This window comes from Maniola hyperantus, chromosome 6 (genome assembly GCF_902806685.2).
Source record: "Maniola hyperantus chromosome 6, iAphHyp1.2, whole genome shotgun sequence".
Classification (NCBI taxonomy): Eukaryota; Metazoa; Arthropoda; class Insecta; order Lepidoptera; family Nymphalidae; genus Maniola; species Maniola hyperantus.
The window spans coordinates 4,153,022-4,174,611 of NC_048541.1; the positions used below are offsets into that span (position 1 = coordinate 4,153,022).

General features: G+C 36.5%; 1 protein-coding gene across 2 annotated transcripts; it reads left to right on the forward strand.

Moving 5' to 3' along the window:
- The first annotated feature begins 1,114 nt into the window (after positions 1 to 1,114).
- Positions 1,115 to 10,821, forward strand: LOC117983180 (cytochrome P450 CYP12A2-like). 2 transcript variants are annotated; one of them, XM_069499051.1, is made up of 11 exons: positions 1,115 to 1,249; positions 1,944 to 1,968; positions 2,036 to 2,138; positions 3,345 to 3,475; positions 3,908 to 4,029; positions 5,771 to 5,887; positions 6,557 to 6,835; positions 7,830 to 8,001; positions 8,302 to 8,514; positions 10,045 to 10,216; positions 10,366 to 10,821. In XM_069499051.1, the coding sequence occupies exons 1-11, from the start codon at positions 1,191 to 1,193 to the stop codon at positions 10,518 to 10,520; spliced, it is 1,548 nt and encodes a 515-aa protein (XP_069355152.1). In that variant the 5' UTR covers positions 1,115 to 1,190; the 3' UTR covers positions 10,521 to 10,821. The 2 variants fall into 2 exon arrangements, with proteins under 2 accessions (XP_069355152.1, XP_034825550.2); XM_034969659.2 differs by lacking the exon at positions 1,944 to 1,968 and having other exon boundaries at positions 1,176 to 1,249; positions 2,017 to 2,138.
- Positions 10,822 to 21,590: the final 10,769 nt, after the last annotated feature.

A 21,590-nucleotide genomic window follows, 5' to 3' on the forward strand; every position in this document is an offset into this window, starting at 1 on the left:
GAGCTCCTCATACATGAAAAACGAGTTAAAAAAATATTTTTTCCATGCCCTAGCATGTTGAGTAAAATTGTCTAGAGTTCATTGAGTGAGTTAATCGCTGCGCCAGGGGGGTCACACATAATATTAAACAAAAAAGTCACACATAAATTAAAACAAAAAGTATAATGGTAGAGGAGCCTAAGCGGGGATTTTGGGATTTGCTCGAGCACGTCAGATAAAGGCAAGGGAAGTAAATTAGATGCATGAAAGTGAGCATTTCAATAATCTGACAATTTGAACGTGATAGAAGGAAATGGGAGAGTCACAAAGTTTCAAACATCGGCCATGACTTTTGGTTGCGTCCAAATCGTCAGTCATTTCAATAGGAGCTACTTGTGGGTTCACTTAACATCCCTTCTCAATATCTGACGATAAATATTTTTGGTTCTATTTTTTTCTTTTTTCAAATTTACTCGCGCTTGGCTGCAATTAGACATGGTGGCAAGTGATGATGCAGCCTAAGATGGAGCGCCTCCTTCTACCCCTTCGTACGCACTACCACCACCATGCAAACCAGCAGATTAATATTTTTCCGATAACACCCACACGTGGGGCGCATACACTATTAATATCTGAAGCGCTTTTTGAGTAACATTTTTTTTTACATTTTTGAAAACCTGTACACGCTCTACCTTACCAGTGAAAGGGCATATACATCATAATATAATCTATTTCTTTTTTGGCACCTAATCTTCACAACCAAATAGGTCCCCACGACGCTCGCGTAAATCCCTATTTAGCCTCTTGGGCTCCCCTACTATAAATCCTGCCTGCTTTTAATTACTACAGTTTAACTACACTACTAGCTAAATAATCATCGATAAAATATAATCGAAGTTACAATGTTGTAGTTTTTTTTTTGTGATGTGATGTGAAATGACTAATATTCCCCTTTCCTCTCCAACTAAGCGTCAGGCTTATGCTAGGAGTAGCTGTACGACAATAGTGCAACGGGCGGGGTTTTGAACCGTCGACCTTTCGGTTTTCAGTCCACTCCTTTACCGTAAGAGCTATTGAGGCTCTTACTCGGAACACCTACAATATAAATAGCCACAACTTGTGTAACGAGTAGATACGAGTACACACGATAGGTGACTAGTAGGAGATACATACGGTAACTTTTTTTGGTGATTTAAATATTATAAAGTGAGATGAACGTGTTTATTAATAAAAAAATTAATTGGACTGTAATTAAAAACCAGATTATAAGGTAAGAATTAAGGAAATATTTATATTTACCTTTTTTACGTTTTACAAAATTTCTTTTATTATTGCTTTTATTAAAATAAAATAAAAATATTTTCAATTATACTTTTGGAAGTACTATTGAATCGTCAAATGCATCTACTACTAGTTCAGAATTACCTTCCTACCAAGAAGAACCAGCAAGAAACTCGGCGATTGCTTTTTTCAAAAATAGTACAATATTATGCCATAAAAGTAATTGCAGCCCCGAGCATTGCTGGAACGAGCTTCAGGTCAAATCTACGCTCTTTTATTATTTCTATAATCTTACTAGATACTACTAAAGTAGTAATTATTATCAGACGCACTAACTAAATAAATTTGTGGAATTTTTTTTAAATCTCAATTTTGTAATTTACTAATTTTATAAAACCTTTTTCATTAAAAATATTTTTTTCCCTACAATATGTAAGTTTTTTGATGAATAGAAAAAGTACAGGCATCGATATAAATAACAAGATATGCCCAAGCGAATAAAATTTTTCACGGTTTTGGAAACCAAATAAATCAGCGCCACCTCTTAGATACTAATGAACGACCCGTTTGAAATCCAGACGTCACTGAGGTTGCATTGGTGCTAAAGCACCACTGAGTCAGTGCCATTTTGTTTGTTCAATGGCCCTGTCCATACGAAGTAATATATAAGTTAATGATTACAGGTCAATTTCTATAAACAGTGCATTCACACACGTAAGTGAGGACAAATTGACTTATATGAGTTAATGATTACAGGTCAATTTCTATAAACAGTACACACGTAAGTGAGGACAAATTGACTAAGTCATGGAAAAATATCCCTGGACCTACAACTTTACCAGTTATTGGACAGATTCTGCATTTTATTTTACCTGGAGGTAGTCTACATATATTATAATTTATCTACTTATTTACTTGATAATTTAGCTACTACATGATTTTGATGAAATTCTTTGAGTCTCCGATATTAAAAAGAGTTACCAACATTCCAAATTTCAACCGAATCGGTACAGTCCTTGTTGCGTGAAGGCGTACCTAATACCTAAACATCCAAATATCCAAACTTTTCACATTAATTACTAAGATTCGCTCGTGACTAGATGATGCCCGCGAATACGTCCATGATGGGCTTAGGTTTTTTTAAAGCCCCTTGAGAATTCAACTGTCCGGGATAAAAAGTAGTCTATGTCACTCTTCAGGCCTTTAACTAAATCCATGTAAATCACGTCGTGCGAGAAGGACCCACCAACAAACCAACACACATTCTGATTCAGTTGAAACTTTGTGTAGTTATTGTTGGCTCTTTGCGTAAAGATTTTTCATAGACCATCAAAGTACAAATACTGCTGCTAATTTCCGGCTGCACAAAACAGGCATTGCAACGTATGCGTTGCAATGCCTGTTTTGTGCAGCCGGAAATTAGCTAGTCAGCTATTAAAGTAAATTAAACGCGTTGATACGTACCACGCTATTTTTATTGTTATCTAGCTGATCCGCCCGGCTTCGCTCAAATTAAATTCTATATTATATCTATAGATATTTGTATAATATGTAATATTGTTATGCCTTTGTTACTTCTGCAAAATTTCTATTCTAATGGTGAAAGAATTAATAAAATCGGTTAAAGTAGTTTCAGAACTTATCAGAGATTACAAACAAACAAATCTTTCCTCTTTACAAATAGTATGAATTACACAACCCAGTTACATGGATCCTTACCGCGGTTACAACAGAACATTTTTATTATTAATTAAACTTTTATTATTTAAATTAATTTAACTATTTAACCGCGACTTCGTCCGCGTGGATTTAGGTTTTTAAAAATCCCATGGGAGCTCTTTGGTTTTCCGGGATAAAAAGTAGCCTATGTCCTTCCCCGGGATGCAAGCTATCTCTGTACTTAATTTCGTCAAAATCGGTTGAATGGATGGGCCGTCAAAAGCTAGCAGACAGACAGACAGATACACTTTCGCATTTATAATATTAAGTATAGATAGGTCGTTAAACCACGAAACAAGTCTAAAATCAATTAAAATATCAATAATGGAAAAATTTAAACACTGTTTGAGTGCGTTTTTTTTAAGGTTTACTATACAATCGCAAAGTGGAACTAGCACAGATATTATACGAAAACTACGGACCTCTCGTCAGAGTGGAAGGAGGGATCGGCATGTCACCAGTTATCTTCCTTTACGACCCAGACGTTGCGTTAAATGTAAGCTCTGTTTTTTTTTATTCCCTTACAAATTAGCCTTTAACTGCGATCTCACCTGGTAGTAAGTGATGATGATAAGTCTAAGATGGTAGCAGGCTAACTTGAAACGGTTCTGTCACAATTGGTATCCAACTTTTCGTAACCAGCTACGAAAAAAGATCAATTTTTCGTCAATTATTACGCAAACTTAAAACTAAAGCTACGAGGGTTCCAAACGCGCCCAGTTCTGAGAAGAGCTCACAACAAACTAGTATGTTTAAGTCAGACTGGCAAATGCGGCTTTGGCTTTCCTGCGCCTTGCGAGTTTTCTTTGTGTGCGATCACTTTAATAGAGTTGCGTATGTCTTGGTAGTTAGGCCATTTCATACCTCCATACTATACAGTACCTCAATGTTCAAAAATTCAAGGTTAATTTTTCCTTCGAAATTGCAGATTTTCCGGAACGAAAATGAGATGCCAGTCCGTCCGGGTTTCGATGTGTTAGAATACTTCAGGAAATTTTACTACTCGAGGAAAAACAATCCCTGGGAAGAGACAACTGGCCTTATAACTGAGTATGTACAAGCACTGAATAAGTTTGACTACCCTTAATATTGACCCATATTATAAATGCTAAAGTGTTTGTTTATTGGTTTGTCCTTCAATCACGCCATAACGGAACAACTGATCAGCGTGATTTTTTGCATGGATATAGTTAAAACCCTGCAGAGTGACATAGGCTACATTTTATCCCTGAAATTCAAAGAGTTTTGCAGGATTTCAAAACCTAAATGCACGCGGTTGAAGTCGCGGGCATCAGCTAGTATGCCATAATTCTCTTAAGATTATTATGATGCACATTATAATTAGATGACGCAAGTATCTCCGTTTGCGTACGTAATTACAAGTCATTTTCTGAATTAATGGTGCAAATTAAAATGTAATTACCTGAATCACTTGCGCAAATGAATCCATACTAATATTACAAATGCTAAAGTCTGTCTGTCTCTCTGTCTGTCTGCTAGCCTTTCGCAGCCCATCTGTTCAACCAAATTCGACGAAATTGGGAACAGACATAGCTTGTATCCCGGAAAATCAAAGAGTTCCCACGAGATTTTTAAAAACCTAAATCCACGCGGACGAAGTCGCGGGCATCATTTAGTATTAAATAATTCTTACGTCATTAATAGATCTGCTTAGATATTTAATTTTTAAGCTTTTTAAAAATAAGTATGTTAGGTATTTGCTGATCGTAATGACGCGAAACATAAAATTAAGTTTTAAAATGCATTTCAAACGTTAGCTTCGTTCTTGTAATCATTAGGTTAGTTAGAACCATTGACTTATATATTACTTCGTATGAACAGGGCTATTGAACAAACAAAATGGCACCGATTCAGTGGTGCTTTAGCACCAATGCAACCTCAGTGACGTCTGGACTTCAAACGGGTCGTTCATTAGTATCTATAAGAGGTGGCGCTGATTTATTTGATCCAAAACCGTGAAAATTTTCGTTCGCTGGAGTTTTCTTATGTCTCCATTATCTCTACATAGTACAAAATAAAGTCGCTTCCCGCTGTCTGTATGTACGAACGCGTAGATCTTTTAAACTACGCAACGGATTTTAATGCGGTTTTCACCAACAGATAGAGTGATTCAAGAGGAAGGTTTATAGCTATAGTTTAATTCTCAAAAAAATAGAGATCCCCAGAGAAATTGAAATAATGTGAATTAGGTCGGAAAAAAGTCCTCTCATTTGAGAGTTTCCGAGGCAATGACACCTCAATGACACCACATTAGTACCTATCTACATTGCACCCATGCGAATGCTGGGGCGGGTCGCTAGTTATAATCTAATTGGTTAAAACTCCGCTCTGCGATGATCCTAAAGTAGCGGTTCTGTCGACCCGAAATAACACACAGTTCGATCTACCTGTTTTGTACCTACTTTGTTAACATCCCAAGACCCCCATAACTGAAATTAATATCTCGCCGTTATCGCCATAATAATTGTCATGTAAAAAAAATGTAGAGCAAAATCAAGCAGGCTCTCTCTTTCTCTGTGACAGCTGGGAAAATATTATATAATAATTTTATTTTTACTTGATACTTGACTAATGTAAGTATTTGTTCAGCTTTGGAGCATATAATATTTACAATTTAATTATTATATTTAGTGTAATTATTTGAAGTAAATTAATTCAGAAATGCAAATTCGGCGAAGCACACTTTGGAGACTGCGATTCTTCCGATCAACGATAAAATAAAATAGTACAAAATATAAAAATAGAATACAATAAATATATTATTTTTCAGACACGGAGAGCCCTGGAAGAAATTTCGATCCACCGTAAACCCAATATTGCTGCAGCCAAAAAATATAAAAATGTACACTGATGCTCTCAATCAAGTGGCGGGAGACATGGTTAACAGGTTTTATTTTCTAACAACATTAACATATTCCATGAAACTTTCCGCTTTCGTATCTATAATAAGAATATCTAAAAGCTGAACAAACAGAACGCGCAATGGCAGCACGACGTACTGCCAGCAATGTGAAGGAACAAGGTTTTTTTCATTTATTGACTAGCGCTTGGCTGCAAGTGATGGTGCAGCCTAAGATAGAGCGCGCTTGCCTATGAGATGCCTATTTAGTATTGACTTGAAGGTACCTAGGTAGGTATATTAAAAGTGGAGATGAGAAAAGCGATGCTGAACGGGCGCTCTACATCCTAGCGGTACGAATTGGGAACGAGGAGGCAAATCGCTTCGTAGGTAGGTACGTGTCGAATTTTGTGCTATAAGTACGGGTGTAGATCTTGATGATGCACTGAATTACGATAGTCGAAAGGTGAAGGAGGAATCAGGTCAAAAAGTTTTTGGGCATACTGTCCTAAATAATAATATATTATCGGTATTCTATAGAATAGGTATCGATAGACAGGCAACTTTGCGCCGATGTTCCAAACTTTGAAGTTAATTAACCAGTGCTTCGAATGCAGAATGTAATTCAAGCAGATATACAGAGACTAGAACGTAATAAAATAAAATTAAATGAAAAATAATCTAAGTAAAGTAAACTAACTAATAATGTTGTTTCAGGATTAGATCAAAACGTAACGAAAAGAACATGCTTAACGCCAAATTCAATACAGAGATGACTCTATGGGCGATGGAAGCGATCGGCGTGGTTGCTTTAGGATCTAGACTAAATTGCTTTGATCCAAACCTTCCAAAAGATTCCCCAGTAAAGAGACTGATCAACGCTACTCACTACGTGTTCTATTTAGTCGAGAAACTGGACTTCGAGCCTAGTCTTTGGAAGTATATTTCAACGCCTGTCTTTAAAGCTGCAATGAAGTGTTTTGATGAACATACAAAGTAATTATGCCGATTTACTTACTTTACCTGTTATATATATAGTAGTCTTGCCTACAGCCTAACACTTTATTAATTACTATCTATTTGGTATACGGATTGAAATTTCAATGGTTGTTTTCCCGCGGCAGGACGATTTTCCTTCAGTAGTACAATCGAAATCTAAATAATATATAAAAGGAAAAGGTGACTGACTGACTGACTGATCTATCAACGCACATTTCAAACTACTGGGCTGAAATTTCTCATCCAGATAGCTACTCGTATTATGACGTAGGCATCCGCTAAGAAAGGATTTTTGAAAATGCTACCCCTAAGGGGGTGAAATAGGGGGTTGAAATTTGTGTAGTCCACGCGGATGAAGTCGAGAGCATAAGCAAGTATAGAGATAAAATTTCAAAATATTTTCTTGAATAATAAAAAATATTCATCTACTCGAAAGCGTGAGAAACAATAGTAATTCACTAGACTTAATGCTAGTACTACTCAAATTTCACACACTACCTAGAAAGTGAAAATGTTTAGAGCAAAATAAGCTCCTCTGCGTAGTAGGTAATACGGCAAATACCTATCACTAGCCTGTGCGTACGGCATTTCTGCTGGTTCGAGGTCACTTTCGAGTTTTTTTTCACAATTTTATATTTACCTGCCATTTTTGGTTCTAATATTTTTTCCCTATCTATTTTGATTCATTGAAGAATTCATTAAACAGGTTTATAAAATTCAAACAAAACAAGTTTGTTTTAAATTGCTTTATAGCTTCGTATATAAATCTGACTAAAATAGTGTTGCTAAAAATAACACATTGGAATTTATGTAATGCATGCATGCATTTCCCAGCGATAAAAAAGAGGTGGAATGACGACATCAGGTGAGTCGCAGAGAGCCGTTGGATTCAGCAGTTGACGTCTATCAGTTATTGTTGGTGATGATGATGATATACCTACCTATAGTGCCTGCTGTAATAAGATTTACTATTTATGTAACAATCTTTCAGGTTTAATGAATATTTCGTAGAAAAGGCTATCGAACAATTAAAAAATTGTGAGAATAAAGAAAAAGATCCTGATAAAGACAAAGAAAAAGGGATTTTGGTAAAGTTACTTGAAATCGATCACAATGTTGCAGTTATCATGGCAAGCGATATGTTATTCGCGGCTATTGATACAGTAAGTATAGCGGTGATAGCCTAGTGGTTAAGACGTTGGCCTTCTATTTAGATGCGAGTCAGACTCGCGCACCGATGGTTCCGTACTACAGTCGTATTTTTTCGACATTTTGCACGATAATTCAAAAACTATGATGCATAAAAATTTATAAAAAGCTGTTTTAGAATGCACATGTAAAGCCCTTTCATATGATACCCCACTTGATATAGTTATCTTACTTCGAAATTTTAATTTAATTTAGTGCCTTTATAAGATAAATATTATAATGACTTAAATTAAAACATCACATCTTTGTTTCAGACAGCCAATACCACCATAGCATCTTTACTGCATCTAGCCCAAAACCCGGAGAAACAAAATAAATTAAGAGAGGAGATCAAGTCTAAAGATGGAAAGAAGCAATATCTTAAAGCATGCATCAAAGAATCGCTCAGATTAATGCCTGTAGTGGGAGGAAACTTTAGGAAAACCACGAAGGAATATAATGTGATGGGATACAAAATACCGAAAAATGTAAGATAAAACCGCACACCAGCACAGTGGAGCTTAAGGTGCTGATAGACTTGAGCATTCACTTGTAATGAGCATTCGTGCTAATGTTACATCACAGAAAAATACGAGAACATTTTAGCGAGCATTCTATCGAGCAGATTTGCGTCTAAGACGAAACAGATTAGTTTGCCATCATCTTCTATTTTTCTTTTCTTATTTAAAACATAACCAATGAGTATAAATGCAGCACATGCAACCGTCAAGTCTGATATCTTCATGAAGAATTGACGAGCATCGAATAGAGCGTTCGCTAGAATTCTCAAGATGTTCGTAGCAATATTTGGCTCTATGCTTGGCTCGGCTCGTTGTTCAGTTCGGCAAAAATAAAAACGGCGAATGCTCGATGTTCTGTTACAAGTGAATGCTCAAGTCTATCAGCACCTTTAGGCTTAAAAGCTTTGTTGATAATAATTTAAACTAAACTTTATTTACTTTAGGCGAAGCTCATCCAGGTGCACCGCGCACCCTTTTCCATGTTTTGTTTTCAGCCTAGTCAATTTCATGCGTATGTCAATTGTCAACGTACATAAAGTTGAATTTATGTTGTAATCAAAAAGATGGTTCTATTCGATTTCATCACTAGGGCCGTAAAGACAAAAATTTTACGCTCGTGGAAATTCAAGTCTCAATTCCAACTCGATCTTGAGTTGGATTTTTATCTGCTACTATTATTGCCTGAGAGCTTAGCCTTCTTAGAACTAGTACTTCCTGAAAGGGTATGGCAGTTATTTTTTCCCCACTAATTGGTTTCTACGCGGCATCGTATCTAAATAGCTTGGTTTTGCTGATAGGATGGCAACTACTAGAGACTGGAACCTCCCATGAAACTCGTCCAGAGCCAACTTTAAAATTGCAAATACCTAAATTGCCCCTGCCGGGAATCGAGCCGGGACCGAGACTTTCTTTTAAGACCACAGCGCTTACCACTACGCCAGGAATCCAACAGGGTTACCAAGACATTCATAGCGCTGCCGATATGCGTTGCGCATTAGATATTGTGAAACATTATAACTACTGAGTTGTGTTTAGAAATCAAATACAATTGTAGTTGAAAATTTTACGACAGGATAGCTTATAAGTCCCGCAAATTGCTATTGCGCTGGAACCATGTCTCATTAACATCGAAATGACATCATATTGACATCAGCCGAAATAAAAATATACCATCAGCTCGAAACTTCAGTCTAGTGCTGACGTCACTAAAACGACGGTCACGCGCATTAGCAATTTGCGGGACTTATACCGATTGTCGTAATTTTTTTAACTAAAATTGTCTTTCATTTTTTTTCAGGAACTGATGTGCCTATATTTCTGCAACAATCTGACATTTCTCTATCTCAGTGCTCATAAATTCACTCGATGTCTGGCTGCGATTCGGTCAGACAGTTAAATGAAAGCGTCCCATTTGAACCATCATGCCACGTTGCGTCTCGGTACAATTTTTTCGCTATTTCTCCGATTTGAGTAAAGGTGATTATATTCTTGTTACAGATGTTTGTGATATTTGCAAACCAATATTTGTGCTCGCGGGAGGAGCAATTTCCACGCGCAAAGGAGTTTATACCAGAGAGATGGATTGTCAACAGAAATGATCCATTATACTACGGCCAAGCTCACCCGTTCGTGTACTGTCCCTTCGGGTTTGGATCAAGAAGCTGTATAGGTAAATTTAAATAACAACTCAACCCGCTTGGAGTTACAGTTGCGCCCATGTAACATACGAAATATTCTGCCAAAATAAGACGTCACCTTATCGGCCCACTTCTACACTTATAGTAAAATAAAACCTATACCGCTACGTCTCTTTTACAGGTAAACGGATAGCGGAACTTGAAATGGAGACTGTGATAGCTAAAATTATAGAGAATTTCCGAGTAGGATGGATTGGACCACCGCCAGTACCGACAAGAACGAGCATTGTCAATCATTTGATCAAACCCTATAATTTTACGTTTGAAGATATTTAATCATGTTTATTAGAGTTTTTCTTGTGCTTTTATTAGAAAACTAGCTTATGCTCGCGACTGGTCCGCGTGGACTACACAAACTTCAAACCCCTATTTCCCCCCTTTAGGGGTTGAATTTTCAATAATCCTTTCTTAGCGGATGCCTACGTCATAATAGCTATCTGTATGCCAAATTTCAGCCCGATCCGTCCAGTGGTTTGAGCTGTGCGTTGATAGATCAGGCAGTCATTCAGTCAGTCAGTCAGTCAGTCACCTTTTCCTTTTAAATATTTAGATTACCAACTAATAGTAGTTTTTATTACCTTTTGAGTTTGATTAATTAAAATATCACCGATGCGACGCTAAACTATAGTACGCGACAAGTCGAGATGACAATTGAGGTGGGGACGCCCCGCACACTGTCTGTCTGTCCAACAAACGCCAAGAGTTAGGGTGCCTGTCCACTGAAGCGGAGCGGAGCGGAGATGTGTATAGTTAACCAATCAGAGTTTCATCAGATGACGGAATAAAAATGTCACGTTATTTACCGACAATCTGATTGGTCTGCTCAACACATCTCCGCTCCGCTCCGCACCAGTGGACAGGCAGCCTAAGTACCGAACGGGCGCCCTCCCGCGATTCGGCACATATAACCGTAGAATCATGAAATTTGGTAAGTAGGTAGGTCTTATAGCACAAGTAAAGGAATAAATCTGAAAACCGTGAATTAGTGGTTGCATCATTAAAAAAAAATGTGTGCATGAACAAATAATTAATTAGTATTTTCAATTTTCAAAGTAAGATAACTATACCAAGTGGGGTATCATACAATGAAAGGGCTTTACTTGTACATTTTAAAACAGATTATTATTTATTTTTATGCATACTTAATAGTTTATGATTTATCATGCAAAATGTCGAAAAAATTACCTGAGTACGGAACTCTCGGTGCGCGAGTCTGTTACCAGATACAGATATTTTTAACATACCCGTCTCAATCCATCGCTAAGAAAATATCTGTCTGTGAGTTTATTAAAGATGGTGGTCTACCGCATTTTAATTTTGAGAAGTCGCGCCGCTTTCGAATATTATGCTCAGCCTACAGGCGCGGAGGAGTGAGGAGAACAAAAACCGCGGATTTTAATATAGCTGAAGATGAATTCGTTTTTATTAATTAAATAGCGACAGTAGTAAATTGCGTGTTTAAATCCATACTAATAATATTATAAAATGCGGAAAGTGTGTCTGTCTATATGTTACCTTTTCACGACTCCTCCGTTTAACTGAGTTTGATTATTTGATTTTATTCCGCATTGTTGCCTTCTCTATGCTCTTCCACACATCGATTGGGCACATCGATTGGGTGGTTTCAACGCACATAAGTAGAAACCATCGATGGTAGATATATTTATCCAAGTACCGAGTCATGGTGCGCTACCTCTAATTCCTCAGATACTGGTAGTCAAAATGAAACATCGTAACCTAGTTTATTGCATTAATTACACGATTTTTTTTTGTGATAATTACATTTATTTTTTTCAAAACGCGAGATTTCGTGATATTAAAATAGTCTAAAATTTTAAAACCTTTTAAACTACTTTTGAATCTTGGAATCTCGATACAAGGATTAAAACATATTATAATAAATCTACAAGAGACCTATGTCAAGCTGTGGACATCTATCGGTTGATGAAGCCCAATGACATTCTATAGAATGTCATTGATGAAGCCGATGTAAACGGTCGCACTGTACGTAATGACTTTCTGCTATGTATAGTATAGGTACTGATGATTACCTAAAAGTTAAAACGTAGCTCTAGACATAACAGCCAATATAGAATGGACGCATTGTTTATATATGCAAAGCGCCGGTTCAGATATCCATAACAATCATTTACATAGCCCTCTGTGCGTGGTGTTAGTATTAGCATAAGGTGATTGGGGCATCGGACCTCGAAATTGAATACATTACCTCAACCTGTATCGTCTGTATACGTACCTATGCGCGGATGTTTCAAATGATATTATACTTAATTAATACTTCAAAAATAACAGGGTCCGTTGTGACGTGGCACCACGCACAAACCCCATGTTTCATTGAGCCACCTACTACGGTTCACGTAGGCCATTGTTGAGTAGGACCCTTGTACATAAACGTGGCGGAGTGGCCACCTCACCCGTGACCCGTCCACCACGTTACACCGTTATTGCCATGATACTCATACTTGTAGTGGGGAAAAAGCGGTAACTCGTAAACCAATCGCGTACTCTCGCGCGGCAGAAACCCCTCGCGTTCTACAGTCAAATAGTTGCGATTTCAATCTCGTAGAGAATAATTTTGTTATGTTTGGCTGAAATTATGGTATTCTTGCTGCCAAAGTGCATTTTAGCCAATAGCGAAAGAGTGCCAGCCAATCAGAAATGATTGCAATCGCGTCACACTGCCGTAGCTGTCAAACTACGTCGGTAGGTACAAGGTAGACGAAAGGATTACTTATTTGAAAATTATATGATCCACAGTAAATATGTCTAATAATAATGATTTATCAGTTATTCGGATTAACATAATTATTATAACAAAATTAAAGGAAGCTAAACAAATTTACCGAATAACAACTTTATTTCAAGTTGTGAATAATTTCTTACTTTCTGGCTTTCCAATCAAGGGTGGGAAACTTTTCTCGAAATTTTGCACAAATTGAAATATATTAATATTTAACATTTATGTAGCAGTTAATTATGATTTATGACATATTTTACCCGACTGCGATAAGCCTAGTTAGGTATATCGATTTTTTGAGCACGCGAAATTGTTGTCTTTAAATATTATGATAAGTAGGTACCTACAGTAAAGTGGTAATGTAACAAAATGGTAGTGACAGATCCAGCGATAGTAGACTTTTTAACAACCAAAACTCTTATCTGATAACACTCCTCTTTGAACGTCGTCGGTTGAAAAGGCATCTTAATAAAGATTTTATATTCACCTCATGGACGATTACCTCGCGTACTCTCCCCCTAAGAGGGTAATTTTGTTTAAATTACTCGTGTAATAAAGCACCGAGTGCGTATAAAGGAAACAATTCTGACTGCGTCGTTTTAAATCCAGCATTAGTCTGTTTCTTGTTATGGGTAGGTATACCTATTACCTACTTGTAGTCCGCGACAGGTTGAGATGGCAATCGAGGTATGAGGCGGGAGGACGCGCCGTACACCCGCACGTTACCCGCGCTTGCTCGCACCGGGTTAGCGCGAGGCTGTGCGGGTGGGCGGGTCGTTCTCTCCCCATTGCCATTTCGAACTGTCGCGTGCTATATATTATCTAGAATGAACTACTAGAGGAAACTCAGGTTTACAGTGATTATTTCGATCAGATATTATTGATAACTAAGTATATGATGCCCGCGACTTCGTCTGCGTGGATTTAGGTCTTTAAAAACTTCGTGGGAACACTGATTTTCCGGGATAAAAAGTAGTCTATGTCCTTCCTCAGGGTGCAAGCTATCTCTGTGCCAAATTTCGTCAAAATCTGTTGAACGGATGAGCCGTGAAAGAGTAGTAGTTTAGTTAGCATTTATAATACTAGTATGTAAGTATCGATAACTGAGATTGACAGTTTATCGTGCTCTTTTGAGCACGGAGGATTAAAAAACGTTAAAATTGAACTCTTAAGTCCGTTACCCGTCCAGTTCATAGCAGAAAAGAACACACTATCTACGCAACTATTTTAATATATAGGTTAGTAGGCAGTAGGGACTCTTGAACTCATGATATATTTCTTGAAAATCTTTAATCGGGTACAAAAAAGTAACTTTTATGCGCCTACTTGTTAGGTATGTAATTAAATGTGAATAATTTCTGAAAGTTTATTTTAAGACTTTCAATAGGCAATAAAAACTGAAGCGAGAATTTCGTAATAATTACCAAACTTGCGATCGTTTTAATGGGTTTCTAATAGACATTAATGTAATAGGGAAAACTCCTAATTAAATTACTGTCAGTAATTTAATAAGGCTTCGCAGGGCGGGGACAAAGTTGTCAGTTAGTGAAACGAACAGGCAGCCAGGGGGAGTGAGAGGAGTCCATAATAATAAGCTATACTTAATTGATTCCGCACCCTAAATGACTTCCTTTTGTTTTTGTCTCCTTAGTATATCAAAGATATTATAAAACTCGGGATAGTAAAAGACTGACTAACATATCAACCTAAAGTTGAAACTGCTTGGTCTAGTTTGAGATTTTGCATATTTAGGTTCTTTCTATACCTAAGTAACATAGAACTAGACCCTCACTGAGAAAAGATTTTGAAAACATCGATGGAAACTTTAAATACATAAATCAACCCGGACAATGCCAGTTTATAATTAAACTACTTAGTTTATGTATAAAAGGTCGGTTTAACGTGCAGCTCGTTGGATCCAGAAATTTGAGATTTTAGGCTTTCTCTTAATATAGGCCACCACTATGAATGAAAGGATTTTCGGAAATTCTCGCCGGGTCCGATCAGGTAGATATCCATAACTTTGAATTACAGACTGCTCTGGGTATACTAAGATTTATATTCCTACTAATATTCTGTATCCAAATCCGGTATGGATTACTAATAATTGCGAAAATAAGTCTATTTGTTACATTTTCACGACAAAACCCATTAACCGATTTTGATGAAATTTGGCACAACGCTAGTTTGATTCCTGGAGACAGAGACGGACGTGGCAATGTTTATCCCGGCAATTAAAAATTCCCACGAGATATTTAAAATGTAAATCCACACGAGAGAAATCGGGGGTATCAGTTAGTTATTTATAACTTTACAGAGGAATATATTATTATGTGTAGTGTAGGATAATATTACAATATAATTTCCTTGATTCACAAGGATCTTACGTTACGACTTCGTACGCGTGGATTTAGGATGTTAAAAATCCCGTGGGAACTCTTTAATTTTCCGGGATAAAAGTAGCCTATGTCCTTTTCCAGGTCTTAAACTATAACCATGCAAAAAATCACGTCGATCAGTTGCTCCGTTGCGACGTGGTTGAAGGACAAACCAACAAACAAGCACACTTTTACATTTAAAATAGGGGTAGTGATGTCTTTGACACCACATAACATACAATTTGTGTGATGCCCTCTACAACTGTGCCAATGCCCAGATTGTGGTTTACGCTTCTTGATTTTTTATTTGAAAGTCTCTCTTCTATGTAACTTTAGCAGTGTAAAAGTTTATTTCAGACATGTTTAGGACAGTAAATAGTGGTTGTGAGGTTTATTTGTAAAAGATGAGGCAGATTAATTATGCTTTATTTACTTTTTACTCAACTCTAAGCGGTTTGTTTTAATAAATATATTTTTAGTGTATATCTATCTACTTGAAAAAAGTTCGTTTTTCCATCCAACTGAGTTATTCAGTTTAAAAATTTCTTAAATCAAAAAAAATAGAGAATTCAGTGTTTTATTCGTTAGTTAGGCTACTTTCTATCCCGGAAAATCAAAGTGTTACCACGGGATTTTAAAAACCTAATCTACATATCAACTAGTCCATTAGTTAGTAATTTATATTTTAATAGTTATGACAAATTGAACTTTATACTGAAACTACAGAGAGTACGTGACAAAGTGAGTCACGTTTTTCGCTGAGTGCCTTTGATGAGACGACTTGGACGAGCCATTAGTCCAGACGTTCCGAGTCGAGGTGATGGTAAATATTGACTGGATGTATTCTCGAGAGAACACTTAGCAACTGAGAAATGATCAGAAATAGTAAAAGCTCTTTTGTTGATGGTAATAAGAGTCATAATGGAATATCGAGGTATGCTTCAGTGACTAGCTGACCTGCATTAGTTTCGCTCGTTTGGAATTTCTGAAAATGCTTTCTTCAGGTGTTTTGAGGCGCAGTGGTAAGTGCCGTGGCTTGTAAGAAGATGATCGCTTGATTCAATTCCTGACAAACACTGGTCTGTTCTGGTAGGAGTCGAGGGGTTATTTTTTTACTAGACCACACTACCAGCAAAGCTGCACTGCCAAATGATTAAACGTTCTGCTACTATGCAATTTTAGTTGATTTAATTTATTTTTATGGACAACTTACCTACGCTTGACCAAAAAATTGAGTAGACCGTATTCTAAAATTTTTTTTACAAAAAAAGACTTAAAGGTTCCTAAAACACTGACTGAGTTAAAAATAACACTGTATATATAGATAGATAGATGAGCCAAGGTCTGAAATAAACCAATTTTCAATCATTTATTTATTTTTATCGTAAGTTGAGGTTGCTGAGGTTGCTTAAATTGCTTCGAAGCTTTAGAAACGTACATCAAACACAGGGAGTAATTTAATTATTACAGTTCCTTGCTTAATATAAACATAACTTGACTTTGAGTAATGGCATTTTCGAGTCCTGCCTCATTAGAAGCACTCAACGAAAAGCGTGAGTCACTTTGTTATTTGATCTTATTAGGGTTTCTGTATTTGTCAGCGATATAAATGTTCCACTAGATGCGGGGCTACATGTTTCAACAAACATTGGTTTCCGTACTCCTGTCAATCGTAATCCGCTTTTACAAGTTCTCTCTTCTCAAAAAGTCTCTTCTGTACATGGCCAATATTTTATAATCATTTACCCAAAGATATAAGTAAAATTGAAGTTCCAACGTTTAAAGCCGTATTAATGAATTTTTTAGTGAAAAAAAGTATTACTCTGTTAACGAATACATAACAGACAAGATATAGGAAATGACTAGAAAACAAAAAATATTTTAAGGTATTTGTAGTTTTGTATTTTAAGTGTATGACGTATTTTTAATGTAATTTGTATTAAAGATATTAATAATATCTTTAAGATCTAAACTAAACTAATCCAAATTCGCAATAAAGAAATTGAATTGAATTGAATTAGGTATTTTTGGGTACAGGTTAGTACCTGTAGTCTTTTTATACTTACCTATGTTAGTAGGAAATAGGCTAAGTCTATAGCTGATTACGATTGACAGGAGTGTGGACACTGATGTTCGTTGGAACGTGCCGTTACTATGAAGCGCCGTATCTAGTTGAACATTTATATCGCTGGTATTTGTAAAGAAAATCAGGTCAATTAAGTAAAATAAATAGTCGTGGTAAAGTGCTGGGCTAAGTAGCAGTAAATTAAACTTGGCATCCCGCCGGAGTTCGTGACTGGGATGATATTTGGAACTAAGTATCTGCTGCAAGGTTCTCGGATGTGTTGGATTTTTAATATAAGGTAGGTACGACTATGTCTACTTAATCGTAGCATTAGTTTTATTTTCACAAGACCTTGAGTTATTGTTTGTACAGGTGTATCTATACTTCTTTACTAACAAATGAAATTGAAGTGACTGTCTGTAATTTCGAAATAACTACCTCAAATTAAGCTCATTTGGTTATTTGAACTGTACCATAACTGAATCACGCGTAAAAATGACAAAGACTACAAAAAATATACTTAGTAGGTAAGAAGGTAAGTATTCCATGGATAAGAATTTCACAAAGCATTTTAGGAGAGTCTTTTAAAATTTTCCGCGCTCGGATTGTGCTAAAACGGACGTTATGTCGTAAAAAGCACTCAGCATGTAAAATGCTTTCACAGCTTTTACCACTCACTTGAAATACTTTTTTTACCTATTAGCGAATTTATGGCTGCGTATAATTTATTAGTTACTAGCTGATGCCAACGAATTCGTCCGCGTGGATTTAGGTTCTTCAAAAATCCTAAGGGATCTCTTCAGTTTTCTGGGATAAAAAGCAGCCTAAATCCGCATACGCGATACAAGCTATCTCTGTACTAAATATATGAGTCCATGTGGCATTAGGTTTTTAAAAATCCTTGATTTTTCGGGACAAAAACAGGCTATATCTATCCCTAGGTCGCAAGCTGCTGCTTACCACAAACCTTTTACTTATCTATTCTTAAAAAAATAACGTAGAATTAAAAAGAAAAGTACATTTTGAACCATTCTCTTTGTTTACGCTAACATAAAAGAATATGTCACCAAGTTATTAAAATGCAAATGAAGGATTGTGTTGGCTCTTAATTAAGTGTGGTACACATAACAACACAACCACAACAGTACGAAGTACCTACTTGTTCTGTTTCATATTAATTATAGCTCCTTGTTTTCATTGTGAAGTGTAAATTAATTAATTAACAAAGATTAAATAAATATTACTTGTCGAAAAGGGTTGCTAACATTATACCACTGCAATGAACTATGTTTTTTCATAGCATTATAAAAAAACACTAGGCTACCACAGCTTATTTAACAGTATTATAATATTTGTGTTATGTATTATATTATACTGTAGTATTTAAGCTTTGGGGAACGTACATAATAATTCAATGGATATAAGACGCTTTACGTCGACAAACACTGAACGTGATATAGATAAACATAAATTATGTCACAGCAAACCCACTTAAATGGAACTGTTTCACAAAGATAAAATGTCTTCACTGGTAAATATACCACTGACATACATTCACAGAGATGAAAAGATACTTATCTCTCTCATCACATAGGTTTTTTTTTTTTTTTTTCCTACCATAAAGCACCATTATAAAATGGCAGCTTTATTACTACTACCATCTAGCCTATGGGCTAATAAGTAATATTATTCTAGCTTAAACTTCTAAAATAAAATAAAATAAATAAATAAAGCCTTTATTTCCAATCGATAATTCAAAAGTTACATTAATTTTTATAGTTCATTTGGTACAAGCATTTTTATTTGTACAATTCATGACAAAATATGACTATAGTAAACACAATAGTTAAAGATAAAGCAGGTATTACAATATTAATCAGTCTATAATATTATTCTTATTATTTAATATTTTATTTTTATGTCAATTCAAGTAGTCAATATTTAGTTTTTAATAGTGTTGATTTATTTATAGTACTTATGTCAAAATTTATTATTAAGTATATTCATAATTTCAATGTCTTAGTACCCATTTCTATTTATGTTCTGTTTTAGTGTATTTTTTAAATTATAAATAACGTCTTGTAATGTCATTGCAATTGGAACGCCCATTTTCGGGCATAGGCCTCCTCCATCCTTTTCCATTCGTTTCTGTCCCTCGTTAGTCTGGTCCAGGTATTGCCTGCCGTCTCAGTGATGTCATCGCACCAGCGACGTCGCGGTCGGCCTCTTGGCCGGCGCGCGTCGCGTGGATACCAGTACAGTATTTTCTCAGTCCATCGCCCATCAGTTGCTCTCGCAATATGTCCTGCCCACCGCCATTTAAGGAGACATGCTAGTTTTGCCGCGTCAATAACTTTAGTCTTTTTTCTTATTGATTTATTACTAATTTTGTCCTTTATTTTTAGGCCTAGCATGCTCCTTTCCATGGCTCTCTAGCTTAAACTTCTACTTATGATTAATTTTTAAATCTAATTTACAGTCCAATAACTGTCCTTAGTTTATTCTAACACGTACAGTTTACAGTTCACTATGTTCTTGTGACCTAGAAAAATAAAGTAGCACAAGCACTATTACACAAACGCTGCACTTATGTACTTTTTAACACTAATTCGAACGGCTTGGTTCTTTTGAGCCTCCTTTTGATATCCATGTTATCTAGAAGCTTCACAGCCTCCAAATTAACATGATGGCGAAGTCGATGTTGGTGAGCTTCTGCGTACTTTTGGATGATTTTGTTTACGAACTCTATCTTAAGGTCCCTGTGGAGATCGTGATTTCTTACATACCAGGGTGCATTTGTTATTTCCCTGAGTACTTTGTTCTGGAATCTCTGTATTACTTGAACATTGGTCGGTTTAGTACACCCCCAGAGTTGTATACCATACGTCCATACAGGCATCAGAACTTGCTTGTATAGCATAAGTTTATTATGTAATGAGAGCGTGGAATGCCTTCCAAGCAGCCAATACATTTTTTTGTAGCGTAATTCTAACTCCTCACGTTTCTTTTTAACATGAGCTTTCCATCGAAGCTTTGCGTCAAGCGTCATACCCAAGTACTTCGCTGTATTTACGTAGGGAATAAGTTGCCGATTTAGATAAATTGGGTGATATTTTGGTAACTTATTGGTAAAATCTATATGCATAGATTTCGACTCGTTTAGCTTAATTCGCCACTTTATAGTCCAATCGTTGACTTTATTTATGGCAGCTTGAACTTTTTCTACTGCTTCTTCGTGACTTTTTCCAGTTGCTATTATGGCAGTATCATCAGCGAATGTTGCAATAGTGTTATTTTCTAGTGCTGGAATATCACAGGTGTATAATAAGTACAGGAACGGACCTAAGACACTTCCTTGTGGTACCCCAGCTTTAATTTCCTTGAGTTCAGAATACGCATCTTCTTGACGAACTCTAAACCATCTATTTGAGATGTATGATTCAAGAATATCTGCAAATGACTTTGGTAGCATATTTCTGAGTTTATAGATAAGCCCTTCGTGCCACACTTTATCGAAAGCTTGCGCTACGTCTAAAAAGACTATAGAACACACTTTCTTATTTTCTAATGATTTCTCTATTATGTCAGTAATTCTAATCACATAGGTACTAATTAAGCATCGTATGCACAGAATAATGGATGATTAATGCTAAACCGCGCCGGGCCCGAGCCATGCCGCGTCCAAGGTACCAGATTGGGAATTTGTATGAACATCAGATCGTGCCTTATCCGAGTCATTCGAGCCTCGTCCGTGTTACGTTTCTTCGTACAAGATTGCAATCCGTGCCTCGGACGTGGTACGACTTGGGCCCGGCACGGTCTAGCATATATCATCCCTAATACTGTGGTCGTATGTGTGATTTCATAACACTCAAGTCTAAGCCTAGCTAACAAATTAAAATGGTGCGATCATTATTAATTTCTTTTTTTATTATTTTATTTGCTAAATATGGGTAGTTTACAAAGGTCTTAATATATTACTTATAGTCTAAAGAGCGGGTTGCGACGCTGAAGCGGCAATGGCCAAGGCACATAGTTCGAAAAACCGATAAACGTCGGGGTGTCGGGGTCCTAAGGTGCTGGAATGGCAACACGGCGGAAAGTGCAGCGTTGAAAGACCCCCCACTAGGTGGACGGACGACATCAGG

Excerpts from the sequence above, each read along its gene's own strand:
- LOC117983180 (XM_069499051.1), top strand. The coding sequence starts at position 1,191 with ATGAACGTGTTTATTAATAAAAAAATTAATTGGACTGTAATTAAAAAC. Across the intron at positions 1,969-2,035 it reads TTTCTATAAACAGTGCATTC|ACACACGTAAGTGAGGACAA; the intron begins ACACACGTAAGT and ends TCTATAAACAGT. Across the intron at positions 2,139-3,344 it reads GCATTTTATTTTACCTGGAG|GTTTACTATACAATCGCAAA; the intron begins GTAGTCTACATA and ends GTTTTTTTTAAG.